The sequence below is a fragment of the Cucurbita pepo genome, chromosome 3 (genome assembly GCF_057944985.1).
Source record: "Cucurbita pepo subsp. pepo isolate OVF chromosome 3, ASM5794498v1, whole genome shotgun sequence".
Taxonomy (NCBI): Eukaryota; Viridiplantae; Streptophyta; class Magnoliopsida; order Cucurbitales; family Cucurbitaceae; genus Cucurbita; species Cucurbita pepo.
This window is the reverse complement of record NC_141800.1, coordinates 13348718-13367706: the sequence shown is the minus strand read 5'-3', so window position 1 is coordinate 13367706 and position 18989 is coordinate 13348718. Positions and strand designations below refer to the sequence as shown.

General features: G+C 41.2%; 1 protein-coding gene and 2 non-coding genes across 3 annotated transcripts; 1 reads left to right on the top strand and 2 right to left on the bottom strand.

Moving 5' to 3' along the window:
- Nucleotides 1-272: 272 nt before the first annotated feature.
- LOC111790358 (peroxisomal (S)-2-hydroxyacid oxidase GLO4) lies at nt 273-17139 on the top strand. The gene is made up of 12 exons (XM_023671236.2): nt 273-291; nt 383-521; nt 1006-1154; nt 1235-1359; nt 14725-14771; nt 14850-14927; nt 15008-15132; nt 15217-15340; nt 15421-15490; nt 15592-15692; nt 16604-16708; nt 16800-17139. Coding segments are annotated over exons 1-12 (1245 nt in total). The 5' UTR covers nt 273-289; the 3' UTR covers nt 16980-17139.
- On the bottom strand, nt 4913-5052 carry LOC147793277 (small nucleolar RNA Z247). Its single transcript, XR_015420515.1, has one exon. It is a non-coding gene; the product is annotated as a small nucleolar RNA Z247 (small nucleolar RNA).
- On the bottom strand, nt 9430-9569 carry LOC147793276 (small nucleolar RNA Z247). The gene has a single exon (XR_015420514.1). It is a non-coding gene; the product is annotated as a small nucleolar RNA Z247 (small nucleolar RNA).
- Nucleotides 17140-18989: the final 1850 nt, after the last annotated feature.

Sequence of the window (18989 nt, the reverse complement as noted above, 5' to 3'; positions counted from 1 at the left end):
ATTTTTTATCAACCTAATTAATTAAAGAATATATTTCCTTGGTTTAATAAGGTTTTATATGTAAAAGGGAATTAAATGAATATTTAAATTGATTTATTGTAATTAATTAATTAATGAATAAAGTATATTAAAAGAGAAATAGAAATAGAAATAAAAAGAAAAAGAAAAGCCTAGTGAATACTTTATTTAGGTGTATAAATAATGACTGGAAATACATTATTTGATAAATATTTTTGCGTTGTCGTGTCTAAATCCTTTGCGCCGTTGCTTATTGTCCTATCTCGGCTACATGTAAGCTTTCTCATCAACATTACATTACATGCATATGATTCTACTCCCTTATACGGTCACAAAACGTCTACTAACTCTACTTATTTTTCAGGATGAAAATGTCTACTCAACCCGTGAACGTGATTGAATTGAAAAAGAAACTTCCAGATATGTGTTACGAGTGCCACGCAGGTATGTCACGGAGAACAGATGTGTCCAAGGCATTAGTCCAAGGTGCCCACCCTGTCTTTGTAAGCTCCAAACACCTGCATATTTTCATTTCATCGTTCATATAAACTTTTTAAGATGCTAAATTTAATGGTTGTTTAGAACACTAAATTAATTTATAAGTCTCGGTGTTAAGTGTTGATTTATTAAGTCTCAATTGGAATATGATGACCATGGACCTTTCGAATTAGGTTCCAAGTTTCTTTAAAAAGAAATTTATAAATATTTGATTTCGACAATTTTAAATTTTAAATTTTAAATTTAATATTTGTTTTTGTTGTTTGAATAAAGTTATATTTTTATTATTTTAAATAACCAATGAAGTAAATTATATACGTTTAGAATAAAATATATTCTTCAAAGTTTTAAATTAAATAAGTTAAAAATAAATATCAAAATACTATATTTATGTTAATTATTTTTAATTTTAATATGTTTCTACCACCATGACATTATAGAATTTTTTTATCTATAATTATTTATACAATTTAGTATGTATTTTATTAGGGTAATTCGTCTTCTGAACCCGTGAACGTGAATGAGTTCGAAGAATTGGCTCGATTGGCACTTCCAAAAATGTACTATGATTACTACGCTGGAGGAGCTGAGGACGAACACACGCTTAGAGAGAACGTAGAAGCTTTCCATAGAATCACGTAACTTTGAAGCTAAGCTATGATTTCTTTGGAGAACAAATGGTATATGTTATTCATGGGCGTGTGTGTATGGCTTATAGGATTCGGCCTCGAGTTCTGGTGGATGTGAGCCAAGTTGATATGTCAACCACCGTATTGGGCTATCCCATCTCTGCACCTATCCTCCTTGCTCCCACTGCTTCACATAAGTTGGCTATCCCGGAAGGTCAGTCCTACTGATTTTGTAATAACTCAAACTCACCGTTAGTAGATATTGTCTTTTTTGTACTTTTCTTTTCGGACTTCCTTTAAAGTATTTAAAACCCGTCTGCTAGTGAGAGGTTTCCATACTCTTATAAAAAATGTTCGATGTGGACCCTGTTAAACCTAAAATAGATCATAACTGTATATACTAAAATAGTCTAAGATTTACTAGTTTATGATTTGAAGGGTTTGTTACCAAATCTATGATTTTATGGTTTGTTACCAAATCATAGATTTGGAATGTAATCTTCATTATACGCATCTATAAATACATGAGGTCGTGACCCATATAGGTCATCGTGCCATTCAATCTAACATGGTATCAGAGCCATGCCCTAAACTTAGTCGTGCCAATAAATTGGTAAATCCTCAAATCCTCAAATATCGAACAAAGAACTCCTAAAGAAAAGGAGTCAAGCCCCTCCTCGAAGGCAGTCAAAAATGACTAAGACTCCAAAGGAGTCGAGCCTCGATTAAGGGGAGGCGCACTTTGTTCGAGGGGAGGTGTTGGATGATGGAAGTCCCACATCGACTAATTTAGGGAATGATCATGGGTTTATAAGTGAGGAATGCTAACTCCATTGGTATGAGGCCTTTTGGGGAAGCCCAAAGCAAACAACTTCTCACTGGGAAGCATAGGTGTGGGCACACCTTTGGAGGTGAGCATATTGGTTCTGGCTAATAAATCTCGAATGTATTTATGTTGTGTCAGAATAAGTCCACTAGAAGTATGGCGGACCTCAATCCCAAGAAAATAACTCAAAATACCAAGATCCTTGACGGCAAAATCATCCTGAAGCTGTGTAAGAAGTTTCTCAGTAGCCGTAGAAGATGAGCTGATGATAATAATATCATCAACGTAGATGAGAATATACATCTGAATGCCCGTTTTGTTAAAAATAAAAAGAGAGACATCAGCCTTTGAAGGTGTAAAATCCAGCTGTAATAGTTTGGAGCTAAGGCGAGAAAACCAGGCACGCGGAGCTTGTTTAAGGCCATAAAGCGACTTATCCAGCTTGCAGAGATAAAGCTTGCAGAGATAACCAGGGTGTTGAGAATCCACAAATCCAGGGGGCTGCTTCATATAAACATCTTCATTAAGAAGGCCATGAAGAAAAGCATTTTGAATATCAATCTGCCGAATAGCCCAACCACGAGAAATAGCAAGAGATAATAAGAGCCGAATGGTAGTGGGCTTAACAACTGGACTAAAGGTATCATCATAATCGACGCCATACTGCTGTTTAAAACCTTTAGCAACCAGGCGTGCTTTGTAGCGATCAATAGAGCCATCTGGCTTTTGTTTGAGTTTGAAAACCCATTTGCAATCAATAACGTTAAGACCAGCACGAGGAGGAACTAAGTGCCATGTCTTATTTTTTTGAAGTGCCTGAAATTCATCATTCATTGCCTGACGCCAGAGGGGATGCTCCATAGCAGTAATATGTGAAGTAGGTTCAGAGGCAGAAGACCGAGCTACAAGATATGTTACTGTTCCATCTGTACGCACCTTGGGTTTCTTGATATTGTGCTTCAATCGAGTACCATACGGATGAGTAGTAGGTGCAGAATCCACATTTGAGGGGACGGCCGTATCAGCCGTTGCGAGGGGAGCAACCGATGCTACAGCAGTTGGTTGACCAACGGCCGAGGATTCGACCGGGCATTGCGCAATATCATCTGCTGGCGGAGAAGCCGATGCCTCAATCATTGGCGGAACAACCAACGCCGATTCGAATGGCAGCGACGCGGAGGATTGTTGCGGCAATTCCGAAGCTGATGTAGACACCAAATTTTCTGCATCCAAAGAGTTAGTAGGCCCAGACATATGCATGTGATCATTCTCCAAATTAGTACTGCTATTACCCAAATGCAAGGTGCACAAATCAGGGGCATTATGCGTCGACTGCATGATTGGGGAAGAATTAGGTGAGGCTCTCTTGAATGGAAAAACATTTTCATCAAATATGACATCTCTAGACATATAGACACGACCAGAATCGGTGTCAAGACACTTATACCCTTTATGTGAAGAACTGTAGCCTAGAAAGACACATTCCTTTGATCGAAAAGAGAGCTTTTGTTTGTTATAAGGACGAAGATGAGGCCAACAAGCACACCCAAAAATTTTTAATAAGGAGTAATTTGGTGGGGTATGAAAAAGAAGCTCTAAGGGGCATTTTTTATCGATGACACGAGTAGGAAGACGATTGATGAGATATGTGGCTGTAAGAAACGCGTCGTCCCAAAATTTAATAGGTACATGAGCATGAGCTAGAAGGGCTAGGCCAGTTTCAACAATATGACGATGCTTGCGTTCAGCAGACCCATTTTGTTGATGTGTGTGAGGGCACGAAACACGATGACCAATTCCAAGGGAACGAAAAAATGTGTTGTGAATTTTCTGATATTCCCCACCCCAATCAGATTGAACCCACTTGATTTTAGTATCTAGGAGGCGCTCAACATGAGCTTGGAATTGCAAAAATATACGAGGAGCTTCTGTACGATCATGCATCAAATAGATCCACGAAAATTTACTGAAATCATCAATGAAACTAATATAATATTTAAAACCCCCAACAGATGGAGGTGCAGGGCCCCAAACATCCGAAAAAATAAGTTCCAAAGGTGACGAAGACCTATGGGAAAAACTAGTATATGGTAATCGATGACTCTTTGCTAACTGACACGCATTACAAACTGACAAAGATGACTCACTAGCACACGAAATATTATTTAGACGCAAAATGGATTTTATTACTTGAGATGAAGGATGTCCAAGACGAGCATGCCATTGGGCGTGAGTAGTAGATCTGCTCACCAAGGCGTGCTTGAGATTATCGACATCGGATGGCTTAATAGGATAAAGACCAGATTCACACCTCCCATTTAGGAGACTTTTCCTCGACTGTCGATCCTTTATAGAAAAATGCCAAGGATGGAATTCAAAAAATACGTCATTATCACGAGAAAATTTATGAACAGAAAGAAGATGTTTGGAAATTTCAGGCACATGCAAAATATTACGCAACGCAAGAGGACGAGTAGCAGTATTAATTAGAGAATGACCAGTATGCAAAACACGCAAACCTGCTCCATTGCCGACTTGAACTTGTTCACCTCCATGATAACGTTCACGCACAGCGAGACGATCCAGGTCACTGGTGATATGGTCCGTAGCGCCTGTGTCGCTGTACCAATTTGGGTCAATCTTGTAAGAGGAAGTAGCCGCCAGTGCCGTAGGAGGAGCAGAAGAAGGTTCATCTTGATAGGACTCATCCATCCTATGCCAGCAGCGGATAGCAGTATGCCCCACTTTGCCGCAGATCTGGCAGGAAGGACGAGCAGAAGGGCCACGACGATCACCAGCAGGACGAGAGGGTGCATAACCTTGAGAACGACCACGACCGCGATCCCTACGCCCACGATTCTTCTGCTGACCACCACGACTAGCATAATTGGCAGAAGATCCAAGATTTAACTGAAGTTCAGCCTGGTGTTGTAGTTGGCGAGCTTCATACGTCATTAGATGTGCAAACACATCATCAAGGGTGAGGGCTTCACTCTTGGTAGTCATTGAGGTGACGAAGGGATCATAGTCAGGGCCAAGACCAGCGAGAAGATACGCGATCACATCATCATCCTGCAAGGCAGAGCCGGCGGCGGCCAGCTCGGTGGCTAGCCCTTTGATCTTGCAAAAATAATTTGCAGCAGATTGATCTCGTTTCTTGGACGTGGCAAGCTCAACACGAATCTGAGTAGTGCGAGCACGAGTTGACGATGAAAACATCCGCTGCAGGGTATCCCACGCCTCCTTGGACGTAGTAGCGGCAACCACATCATGAAGAATCTCCTCAGACATGGAGGAGAGAAGGCCGCTAAGGACTTGTTGATCCTGATCATACCACTGATTATAGGCCGGATTAGAGACCAGCTCAGCACCAGCAGCAGTTGAGGAAGGGATCAGCTTGGCAGGTGCAACATTGGTGCCATCGAGGTAGCCCATAAGCTTCGTACTCCGTAGGTAGGGGAGGAGCTGGGCACGCCATATGATGAAGTTGTTTTTGGTTAGACGAATTGTGACAACATGGTGTAGAGGGATTGAATATTGTTTAAGGCCAAAAGTCGCCATGGTAGTTGAGACGGTGTTGGAGATGGTGGATGGAGAGGAGGAAGAAGACATGGCGAGGAGTTTAAAAAATAAACCTTGGCTCTGACACCATGTTAGATTGAATGGCACGATGACCTATATGGGTCACGACCTCATGTATTTATAGATGCGTATAATGAAGATTACATTCCAAATCTATGATTTGGTAACAAACCATAAAATCATAGATTTGGTAACAAACCCTTCAAATCATAAACTAGTAAATCTTAGACTATTTTAGTATATACAGTTATGATCTATTTTAGGTTTAACACCCCCCCTCAATCTGGACGATGTACTACTAAGTTCAGATTGCGCCTAAAATAGCTAAAAGAAGGAGCTGGCAGTGGCTTTGTCATGATATCGGCGAGCTGATCCTTGGAAGATATGAGTCGAACATCAAGCTGACGAGTCGATACTCGTTCACGAACGAAGTGATAATCAACCTCAACATGCTTCGTCCGTCGATGAAAGATTGGATTGGCGGATAGGTAGGTGGCACCAATGTTGTCACACCATAGGCTAGGCGCTCGCGCTTGCGAGATCCCGAGCTCACGCAAGAGAACTTGGATCCAAATTAATTCGGCAGTGGCATCAGCAACCGCCTTATATTCGGCTTCCGTACTAGAACGAGAAACTGTCGATTGTTTCCTCGAACTCCAAGAGATAAGATTGCCACCAAAGAAGATCACATAGCCTCCAGTGCTTCGACGATCATCAGGATTCCCAGCCCAATCAGCATCTGAAAAGGCACTCAACAAATCAGTGCTGGACTTTGTAAGACACAAACCCATATCAATAGTGTCATGTAGATAACGGAGAATTCGTTTGACTGCCGCCCAATGTATAGAAGTCGGAGAGGACATGAACTGACACACTCTGTTGACACAGAAGGATATATCAGGACGTGTCAGAGACAAATATTGGAGAGCACCAACGACACTTCGATAGCGAGTAGTATCCTCAGGTGAGAGCTTTTCACCACCATTCAATAACAACTTCTCACTGGGAAGCATAGGTGTGGGCACACCTTTGGAGGTGAGCATATTGGTTCTGGCTAATAAATCTCGAATGTATTTATGTTGTGTCAGAATAAGTCCACTAGAAGTATGGCGGACCTCAATCCCAAGAAAATAACTCAAAATACCAAGATCCTTGACGGCAAAATCATCCTGAAGCTGTGTAAGAAGTTTCTCAGTAGCCGTAGAAGATGAGCTGATGATAATAATATCATCAACGTAGATGAGAATATACATCTGAATGCCCGTTTTGTTAAAAATAAAAAGAGAGACATCAGCCTTTGAAGGTGTAAAATCCAGCTGTAATAGTTTGGAGCTAAGGCGAGAAAACCAGGCACGCGGAGCTTGTTTAAGGCCATAAAGCGACTTATCCAGCTTGCAGAGATAACCAGGGTGTTGAGAATCCACAAATCCAGGGGGCTGCTTCATATAAACATCTTCATTAAGAAGGCCATGAAGAAAAGCATTTTGAATATCAATCTGCCGAATAGCCCAACCACGAGAAATAGCAAGAGATAATAAGAGCCGAATGGTAGTGGGCTTAACAACTGGACTAAAGGTATCATCATAATCGACGCCATACTGCTGTTTAAAACCTTTAGCAACCAGGCGTGCTTTGTAGCGATCAATAGAGCCATCTGGCTTTTGTTTGAGTTTGAAAACCCATTTGCAATCAATAACGTTAAGACCAGCACGAGGAGGAACTAAGTGCCATGTCTTATTTTTTTGAAGTGCCTGAAATTCATCATTCATTGCCTGACGCCAGAGGGGATGCTCCATAGCAGTAATATGTGAAGTAGGTTCAGAGGCAGAAGACCGAGCTACAAGATATGTTACTGTTCCATCTGTACGCACCTTGGGTTTCTTGATATTGTGCTTCAATCGAGTACCATACGGATGAGTAGTAGGTGCAGAATCCACATTTGAGGGGACGGCCGTATCAGCCGTTGCGAGGGGAGCAACCGATGCTACAGCAGTTGGTTGACCAACGGCCGAGGATTCGACCGGGCATTGCGCAATATCATCTGCTGGCGGAGAAGCCGATGCCTCAATCATTGGCGGAACAACCAACGCCGATTCGAATGGCAGCGACGCGGAGGATTGTTGCGGCAATTCCGAAGCTGATGTAGACACCAAATTTTCTGCATCCAAAGAGTTAGTAGGCCCAGACATATGCATGTGATCATTCTCCAAATTAGTACTGCTATTACCCAAATGCAAGGTGCACAAATCAGGGGCATTATGCGTCGACTGCATGATTGGGGAAGAATTAGGTGAGGCTCTCTTGAATGGAAAAACATTTTCATCAAATATGACATCTCTAGACATATAGACACGACCAGAATCGGTGTCAAGACACTTATACCCTTTATGTGAAGAACTGTAGCCTAGAAAGACACATTCCTTTGATCGAAAAGAGAGCTTTTGTTTGTTATAAGGACGAAGATGAGGCCAACAAGCACACCCAAAAATTTTTAATAAGGAGTAATTTGGTGGGGTATGAAAAAGAAGCTCTAAGGGGCATTTTTTATCGATGACACGAGTAGGAAGACGATTGATGAGATATGTGGCTGTAAGAAACGCGTCGTCCCAAAATTTAATAGGTACATGAGCATGAGCTAGAAGGGCTAGGCCAGTTTCAACAATATGACGATGCTTGCGTTCAGCAGACCCATTTTGTTGATGTGTGTGAGGGCACGAAACACGATGACCAATTCCAAGGGAACGAAAAAATGTGTTGTGAATTTTCTGATATTCCCCACCCCAATCAGATTGAACCCACTTGATTTTAGTATCTAGGAGGCGCTCAACATGAGCTTGGAATTGCAAAAATATACGAGGAGCTTCTGTACGATCATGCATCAAATAGATCCACGAAAATTTACTGAAATCATCAATGAAACTAATATAATATTTAAAACCCCCAACAGATGGAGGTGCAGGGCCCCAAACATCCGAAAAAATAAGTTCCAAAGGTGACGAAGACCTATGGGAAAAACTAGTATATGGTAATCGATGACTCTTTGCTAACTGACACGCATTACAAACTGACAAAGATGACTCACTAGCACACGAAATATTATTTAGACGCAAAATGGATTTTATTACTTGAGATGAAGGATGTCCAAGACGAGCATGCCATTGGGCGTGAGTAGTAGATCTGCTCACCAAGGCGTGCTTGAGATTATCGACATCGGATGGCTTAATAGGATAAAGACCAGATTCACACCTCCCATTTAGGAGACTTTTCCTCGACTGTCGATCCTTTATAGAAAAATGCCAAGGATGGAATTCAAAAAATACGTCATTATCACGAGAAAATTTATGAACAGAAAGAAGATGTTTGGAAATTTCAGGCACATGCAAAATATTACGCAACGCAAGAGGACGAGTAGCAGTATTAATTAGAGAATGACCAGTATGCAAAACACGCAAACCTGCTCCATTGCCGACTTGAACTTGTTCACCTCCATGATAACGTTCACGCACAGCGAGACGATCCAGGTCACTGGTGATATGGTCCGTAGCGCCTGTGTCGCTGTACCAATTTGGGTCAATCTTGTAAGAGGAAGTAGCCGCCAGTGCCGTAGGAGGAGCAGAAGAAGGTTCATCTTGATAGGACTCATCCATCCTATGCCAGCAGCGGATAGCAGTATGCCCCACTTTGCCGCAGATCTGGCAGGAAGGACGAGCAGAAGGGCCACGACGATCACCAGCAGGACGAGAGGGTGCATAACCTTGAGAACGACCACGACCGCGATCCCTACGCCCACGATTCTTCTGCTGACCACCACGACTAGCATAATTGGCAGAAGATCCAAGATTTAACTGAAGTTCAGCCTGGTGTTGTAGTTGGCGAGCTTCATACGTCATTAGATGTGCAAACACATCATCAAGGGTGAGGGCTTCACTCTTGGTAGTCATTGAGGTGACGAAGGGATCATAGTCAGGGCCAAGACCAGCGAGAAGATACGCGATCACATCATCATCCTGCAAGGCAGAGCCGGCGGCGGCCAGCTCGGTGGCTAGCCCTTTGATCTTGCAAAAATAATTTGCAGCAGATTGATCTCGTTTCTTGGACGTGGCAAGCTCAACACGAATCTGAGTAGTGCGAGCACGAGTTGACGATGAAAACATCCGCTGCAGGGTATCCCACGCCTCCTTGGACGTAGTAGCGGCAACCACATCATGAAGAATCTCCTCAGACATGGAGGAGAGAAGGCCGCTAAGGACTTGTTGATCCTGATCATACCACTGATTATAGGCCGGATTAGAGACCAGCTCAGCACCAGCAGCAGTTGAGGAAGGGATCAGCTTGGCAGGTGCAACATTGGTGCCATCGAGGTAGCCCATAAGCTTCGTACTCCGTAGGTAGGGGAGGAGCTGGGCACGCCATATGATGAAGTTGTTTTTGGTTAGACGAATTGTGACAACATGGTGTAGAGGGATTGAATATAATGAAGATTACATTGCGTATAATGAAGATTACATTCCAAGAGTGAAGATACTAAAATAGTCTAAGATTTACTAGTTTATGATTTGAATGACTACCAAGAGTGAAGCCCTCACCCTTGATGATGTGTTTGCACATCTAATGACGTATGAAGCTCGCCAACTACAACACCAGGCTGAACTTCAGTTAAATCTTGGATCTTCTGCCAATTATGCTAGTCGTGGTGGTCAGCAGAAGAATCGTGGGCGTAGGGATCGCGGTCGTGGTCGTTCTCAAGGTTATGCACCCTCTCGTCCTGCTGGTGATCGTCGTGGCCCTTCTGCTCGTCCTTCCTGCCAGATCTGCGGCAAAGTGGGGCATACTGCTATCCGCTGCTGGCATAGGATGGATGAGTCCTATCAAGATGAACCTTCTTCTGCTCCTCCTACGGCACTGGCGGCTACTTCCTCTTACAAGATTGACCCAAATTGGTACAGCGACACAGGCGCTACGGACCATATCACCAGTGACCTGGATCGTCTCGCTGTGCGTGAACGTTATCATGGAGGTGAACAAGTTCAAGTCGGCAATGGAGCAGGTTTGCGTGTTTTGCATACTGGTCATTCTCTAATTAATACTGCTACTCGTCCTCTTGCGTTGCGTAATATTTTGCATGTGCCTGAAATTTCCAAACATCTTCTTTCTGTTCATAAATTTTCTCGTGATAATGACGTATTTTTTGAATTCCATCCTTGGCATTTTTCTATAAAGGATCGACAGTCGAGGAAAAGTCTCCTAAATGGGAGGTGTGAATCTGGTCTTTATCCTATTAAGCCATCCGATGTCGATAATCTCAAGCACGCCTTGGTGAGCAGATCTACTACTCACGCCCAATGGCATGCTCGTCTTGGACATCCTTCATCTCAAGTAATAAAATCCATTTTGCGTCTAAATAATATTTCGTGTGCTAGTGAGTCATCTTTGTCAGTTTGTAATGCGTGTCAGTTAGCAAAGAGTCATCGATTACCATATACTAGTTTTTCCCATAGGTCTTCGTCACCTTTGGAACTTATTTTTTCGGATGTTTGGGGCCCTGCACCTCCATCTGTTGGGGGTTTTAAATATTATATTAGTTTCATTGATGATTTCAGTAAATTTTCGTGGATCTATTTGATGCATGATCGTACAGAAGCTCCTCGTATATTTTTGCAATTCCAAGCTCATGTTGAGCGCCTCCTAGATACTAAAATCAAGTGGGTTCAATCTGATTGGGGTGGGGAATATCAGAAAATTCATAACACATTTTTTCGTTCCCTTGGAATTGGTCATCGTGTTTCGTGCCCTCACACACATCAACAAAATGGGTCTGCTGAACGCAAGCATCGTCATATTGTTGAAACTGGCCTAGCCCTTCTAGCTCATGCTCATGTACCTATTAAATTTTGGGACGACGCGTTTCTTACAGCCACATATCTCATCAATCGTCTTCCTACTCGTGTCATCGATAAAAAATGCCCCTTAGAGCTTCTTTTTCATACCCCACCAAATTACTCCTTATTAAAAATTTTTGGGTGTGCCTGTTGGCCTCATCTTCGTCCTTATAACAAACAAAAGCTCTCTTTTCGATCAAAGGAATGTGTCTTTCTAGGCTACAGTTCTTCACATAAAGGGTATAAGTGTCTTGACACCGATTCTGGTCGTGTCTATATGTCTAGAGATGTCATATTTGATGAAAATGTTTTTCCATTCAAGAGAGCCTCACCTAATTCTTCCCCAATCATGCAGTCGACGCATAATGCCCCTGATTTGTGCACCTTGCATTTGGGTAATAGCAGTACTAATTTGGAGAATGATCACATGCATATGTCTGGGCCTACTAACTCTTTGGATGCAGAAAATTTGGTGTCTACATCAGCTTCGGAATTGCCGCAACAATCCTCCGCGTCGCTGCCATTCGAATCGGCGTTGGTTGTTCCGCCAATGATTGAGGCATCGGCTTCTCCGCCAGCAGATGATATTGCGCAATGCCCGGTCGAATCCTCGGCCGTTGGTCAACCAACTGCTGTAGCATCGGTTGCTCCCCTCGCAACGGCTGATACGGCCGTCCCCTCAAATGTGGATCCTGCACCTACTACTCATCCGTATGGTACTCGATTGAAGCACAATATCAAAAAACCCAAGGTGCGTACAGATGGAACAGTAACATATCTTGTAGCTCGGTCTTCTGCCTCTGAACCTACTTCACATATTACTGCTATGGAGCATCCCCTCTGGCGTCAGGCAATGAATGATGAATTTCAGGCACTTCAAAAAAATAAGACATGGCACTTAGTTCCTCCTCGTGCTGGTCTTAACGTTATTGATTGCAAATGGGTTTTCAAACTCAAACAAAAGCCAGATGGCTCTATTGATCGCTACAAAGCACGCCTGGTTGCTAAAGGTTTTAAACAGCAGTATGGCGTCGATTATGATGATACCTTTAGTCCAGTTGTTAAGCCCACTACCATTCGGCTCTTATTATCTCTTGCTATTTCTCGTGGTTGGGCTATTCGGCAGATTGATATTCAAAATGCTTTTCTTCATGGCCTTCTTAATGAAGATGTTTATATGAAGCAGCCCCCTGGATTTGTGGATTCTCAACACCCTGGTTATCTCTGCAAGCTGGATAAGTCGCTTTATGGCCTTAAACAAGCTCCGCGTGCCTGGTTTTCTCGCCTTAGCTCCAAACTATTACAGCTGGATTTTACACCTTCAAAGGCTGATGTCTCTCTTTTTATTTTTAACAAAACGGGCATTCAGATGTATATTCTCATCTACGTTGATGATATTATTATCATCAGCTCATCTTCTACGGCTACTGAGAAACTTCTTACACAGCTTCAGGATGATTTTGCCGTCAAGGATCTTGGTATTTTGAGTTATTTTCTTGGGATTGAGGTCCGCCATACTTCTAGTGGACTTATTCTGACACAACATAAATACATTCGAGATTTATTAGCCAGAACCAATATGCTCACCTCCAAAGGTGTGCCCACACCTATGCTTCCCAGTGAGAAGTTGTTATTGAATGGTGGTGAAAAGCTCTCACCTGAGGATACTACTCGCTATCGAAGTGTCGTTGGTGCTCTCCAATATTTGTCTCTGACACGTCCTGATATATCCTTCTGTGTCAACAGAGTGTGTCAGTTCATGTCCTCTCCGACTTCTATACATTGGGCGGCAGTCAAACGAATTCTCCGTTATCTACATGACACTATTGATATGGGTTTGTGTCTTACAAAGTCCAGCACTGATTTGTTGAGTGCCTTTTCAGATGCTGATTGGGCTGGGAATCCTGATGATCGTCGAAGCACTGGAGGCTATGTGATCTTCTTTGGTGGCAATCTTATCTCTTGGAGTTCGAGGAAACAATCGACAGTTTCTCGTTCTAGTACGGAAGCCGAATATAAGGCGGTTGCTGATGCCACTGCCGAATTAATTTGGATCCAAGTTCTCTTGCGTGAGCTCGGGATCTCGCAAGCGCGAGCGCCTAGCCTATGGTGTGACAACATTGGTGCCACCTACCTATCCGCCAATCCAATCTTTCATCGACGGACGAAGCATGTTGAGGTTGATTATCACTTCGTTCGTGAACGAGTATCGACTCGTCAGCTTGATGTTCGACTCATATCTTCCAAGGATCAGCTCGCCGATATCATGACAAAGCCACTGCCAGCTCCTTCTTTTAGCTATTTTAGGCGCAATCTGAACTTAGTAGTACATCGTCCAGATTGAGGGGGGGTGTTAAACCTAAAATAGATCATAACTGTATATACTAAAATAGTCTAAGATTTACTAGTTTATGATTTGAAGGGTTTGTTACCAAATCTATGATTTTATGGTTTGTTACCAAATCATAGATTTGGAATGTAATCTTCATTATACGCATCTATAAATACATGAGGTCGTGACCCATATAGGTCATCGTGCCATTCAATCTAACAGACCCAACGTTTGCTAGGAGATCTTACAATTTATCCTCTTCGGGGCCCAACGTCCTCATTGGCACTCGATTGTAGGACCCCCCCCCCCCCCCTCCCCTTTCGGGACCTAACGTTCTTGCTGGCACACCGCCTCATATCTACCCCTTTAGGGCTCAACCTCCTCACTGGCATATAGCCTGGTGTCTGGTTCTGATACCATTTGTAATGGCTTAAACCCACCATTAGCAGATATTGTCCTCTTTGTACTTTCTCTTTCGAGCTTCCCCTCAAGGTTTTTAAAAAGCATTTGATAGGGAGAAGTTTTCACTCTTATGAAGAATGCTTCAATGTGAGACCCAACCTCTGCTTGGGGATTACAATCCACAGGGGTCAGCGTCCTCGGAGACACTCGAACCCTTTTCCAATCGATGTGGAATCCCCAATCCACTCCTTTCGGCACCCAGCATACTTGCTAACACACCACCTTGTGTCCACCCCTTTGGGGCTCAGCCTCCTCGCTGGCACATCGCCCAATATCTATAGTTCTAATACCATTTGTAACTGCTCAAACTCACTGCTAGTAGACATTATCCTCTTTAAGGTTTTCCTTTCGGGCTTCCCCTCAAGGTTTTTAAAACGCGTTTACGATGTGAAGTTTCCACACCTTTACAAAGAATTCTTCCTTTCTCTTCCCCAATCGATATGGATTCTTACTGATATTCATGCCACTCATTTGTGAATGATATCTGTGATCTTTCAGGAGAGCTAGCCACAGCCAGAGCAGCCGCTGCTGCCAAAACAATAATGGTACAAACTTGACAACAAGCAAATGAATTACTTCACTTCTACAATTTAGTAACTAAATCAATTCCCTTTCGTTTGTAGATTCTGTCATACTCTTCCTCCTGTTCAATAGAGGAAGTTGCCTCTAGCTGCAACGCTGTCCGTTTCTTCCAATTATATGTAAAAACAACCCTTCTTTTCCTCATTTTGTCACCAACCCAATTGCTCCCAAGTGTTAATTTAGTTTCTACAATCATCAGATCTTCAAAAGACGTGACATCTCAGCTCTCCTAGCACAAAGAGCCGAGAGACATGGATACAAAGCAATTGTCCTAACAGCTGATACTCCTCGACTAGGTAGAAGGGAGGCCGACATAAAGAACAAGTACCACTCTGCACCTCTCTGTTTCCATTCAATCTTTTTAAGCCACCCCTTGGCTTCTATCTCATGTGGGAAACCAATTTGTAGGATGATTTATCCACCAGAGAAGAATCTTGAAGGCCTCATATCAATTAACATTCAATGTGTGGATCAAGGTTCAAAGTTAGAAACTTTTGCCAACCAGATGATGGATGCGTCTCTGCGGTGGGAAGTATGTTCAATGAGCTGCTTAGATTGTTTGTATGTCTATTGTTTTTTTACCAGTTTAGTTATGAATTTTACCATCTACAGGATATAAGGTGGTTGAGATCAATTACTAGTTTGCCAATTCTGATAAAGGGGATTCTTACTCATGAAGATGGTATGTTTTAGCTATGTCTTAAGGATATTAGGATCAAGAAATGAGCTTTGTTTTGTTTCCTTCTGGGTTTATGAGTTGTGTTAATGTTTGATGGGTGGCAGCAACTAGAGCAGTGGAAGCTGGTGTTGATGGAATTATTGTCTCTAATCATGGAGCTCGCCAACTAGACTTTTCTCCTCCCACTGTTTCTGTCCTTGAAGAGGTCAGTTTCTTTGTGTATTACTGTATCGAGCCCTCCAACAGCCTCCCTTTAATCGAGGCTCGATTCCTTCTCTAGAACCCTCGAACGAAGTGTTAAGGATATTTAGTCATGAACTATGGTTTACCATGTATATTGTTAAAAACCTGAATCTCCACAATGGTAAGATATTGTCCACTTTGAGCATAACTTCTCATGATCTTGCTTTGAGCTTCCCCAAAAGACCTCATACCAATGGAGATAGTATTCCTTGATTATTAACCCATGATCATTCCCTAAAATAGCCGACGTGAGACTTTCATCCAACACCTCCCCTCAAACAAAGTACACCTTCCCTTAATCGAGGCCAACATATATCATATTTGACTATTTATTATAAGCAACGGCTTACCATAGGTATCATATTTGTTCTTTTATTAAAGCCAGAGATATCTTGTATCTATTTATTGTTATTTCCATATCGTTTCTAATTTATTTGATTCTCCAAATGATTATAAATAGAGAACTTTCACCACTATTTAGGTGTTATAGTTTTAGCAAATATTCTCATAAAGTACACTCTTTGTTCGACACTTGAGTCACTTATAACTACACATCTAAGACCCACAACTTCTTTGTTCGGTACACAAGGATTCTATTGACATGGTTGAGTCAAGGGTACGACTCTAGTACCATGTTAGGAATCACAACTCTCCACAATGGTATAATATTGTTCACTTTGAGCATAAGTTCTCGTGGTTTTGCTTTTGGTTTCTCCAAATAGCCTCATACTAATATTAATGGATGGAGATGTATTCCTTACTTATAAATTCATGATTAACCCCTTAATTAATCCAATAATCCACGACGTGCTTTACTAATAAGTGTAGTAATCTTTCTTCTGTATGGTTTTTAAACAGGAAGTTTGATTGCAGGTTGTTGATGCTGTGAAGGGCAAAGTTCCTGTGCTCTTAGACGGAGGTGTGCGGCGAGGTACAGATGTGTTTAAGGCACTAGCCCTTGGTGCCCAGGCAGTGCTAGTAAGTCCTATACCCCCAACCAAAGCACTACACTTTTTTTTTGGCTAAATCTGTGCTAAACAGTGTTGGAAATGGTTGTGATTTGGTTCAGATAGGGAGACCAGTTCTGTTTGGGCTGGCAGCAAAGGGAGAAGGAGGGGTAAGAACAGTGCTGGAGATGCTGAAGAATGAGTTGGAGACTAGCATGGCACTTGCTGGGTGCCCGTGCATCAAGGACATTACTAGAAGCCATGTCAGGACAGAGCATGATAGGCTGCCGTCAATGCTTTGATGTGCTTGCTTGATAGCAAAAGCAACAGATTCCAGAAATTTGAAGGGGTGGGAATAGTGGAAAGGAATGAGTAACTCAAAATTAAGCTCATGTTTTCAAATATTTGAAAATTTATGATGAAAGTTTGGCCAATAATAAATGAAGTTTACTTATGATTTGAGCGGGCGAGTATATATGAGTTGAGAAAAATTTTAAATTAGTTGGGTTGTTGACTTTCAGACTCCCAATAAAGTTCATAATTCAACTCAATCTCCTATTTTCAGGTTGGGTTAGATTGAACATTTTTTAATTATTTTAAAAAATTATACTCATCAACAGTATTATTAACTATCCAATTTTTCAAAAATTCAATCTAATACAAACCAATAAAAAATGTCAACCTATAGTTTAGATTGGATATCCGAGTGGATTGAATTTTCTATTTTCTAGAAGATAAAACACATAAATTTATCTGAATTTTGACTTTTATAATTTAGATTGAATAGATCGAGTTGTTCCAATTATCAGATCATAACTGGCCAAATAAAAAAAAAAAAAAATCGTATTTTCAACCCTGCCGAGAAAAATGCTCGTAGTCCAAATCCTTGAGAATTGATTCTAGAGTAAAGAAGCAAAAGTTGTTAATAAAACAAACGAAATTAAGCACGTTGATAGTATGATATTCCAGTTTCAAAATATATTGTAAATACCACTGTTAAGAATATTTAGTACTAAATTATAATTTACCATATATATCATATTAGATATTTTATTATAAAGTAAATATCTAGATATTTGTGTTCTTACCATAGATATCTTTTCACTTTATTGTTATTTGTATTTATTACTCTTTCCATATCCTTCTAATTTATTTGATTATAAACAGATAAGTTTGACACCATTTAGGTGGGGAGGATTAACCATAAAATCTTAGTATCGTAGGTTGAATATTAATTCATAAAACAAATGACCTCGGGCCATGAGATTAACATCAAAAGACATAGAATTTGTTTATCATAAAAGCATATTGGCCGGGATGCAAAAATGGTGTAATCAACTAGATCAGCAATTTTAAAAATTGGTTTACATAGTAAACTAGTCGATATTCTCATTTACCTTGTGAAAGAGTGAAATCAGTCTCATTAATGTTTCGTCTTTCTCTTTTTCTTTTACCGAGAAAAAGAATAGTGAAAGAAGCAAACTCACTTTAAGAGGTTTACCTTGTGTTTGAATAAAGAAAGAGGAGCTCGAGAAGAAAGAGCGAGGTTCAAGGTATAGAATAAAAGAAAGGTTTATATCAAGTTAATAAATAAGGTAAATAGGTTCAGTTCACGGAATAGACTCAATGGTGAAGAAATGACCTAAACTTAGTGCTTGTGAAATCGATAGACTTAGAGCTCATTGAACACCAACATCATTGTAAGCTGCTCACTGAACACCAACATCATTGTAAGCTGACTTCAAGCTATACGATTATTTATGTCTCATCTTCCATGAAATAATAATAAAATGCTTTGAAAGGTCGTTTCAACTAAACAAAAAGGTTCTTGGTATGCGTTGAAATTGAGTTTAAGCTAGATTAGGGATTAATTAACGTAAAGATTAAAATAAAACAAGCATGTAAAAGGCAAAAGCACATTTCTTTCTCTCTCCCGCCACTTATTATTACTTGTTTAAATAGTTAATGGGAGCCTAGGCATTCTCCAAGATAGACTTGAGGTTAGGGTACCATCAGCATAGGAGTAGGGAGGAAGATATCTTGAAAATTAGTGTTTTCGAAGCAAATATGACCGCTGTGAATTCATAGTGATATTCTTTGGATTAACGAATATCTTGACGACGTTTATGAACATGATGATCAAAGGTCTTAAGGATTTCTCGGATATATTTGTGATTGTGTTTATTGATGATAAATTGGTGTACTCAAGATCTCTGGTGGGGAATACGGAGTGCATCTAAGACAAGTACTATTAGTGTTAAGAGCACACCAAATCCACATAGTTTTTTAAGCGTGAATTCTAGCTTATATAA

Bases quoted from the DNA above. Each gene is read 5' to 3' on its own strand.
- LOC111790358 (XM_023671236.2), top strand. The intron at 1,155-1,234 runs GTAACTTTGAAG...TATGGCTTATAG, and splicing joins GAAGCTTTCCATAGAATCAC to GATTCGGCCTCGAGTTCTGG. The intron at 1,360-14,724 runs GTCAGTCCTACT...GTGATCTTTCAG, and splicing joins TAAGTTGGCTATCCCGGAAG to GAGAGCTAGCCACAGCCAGA.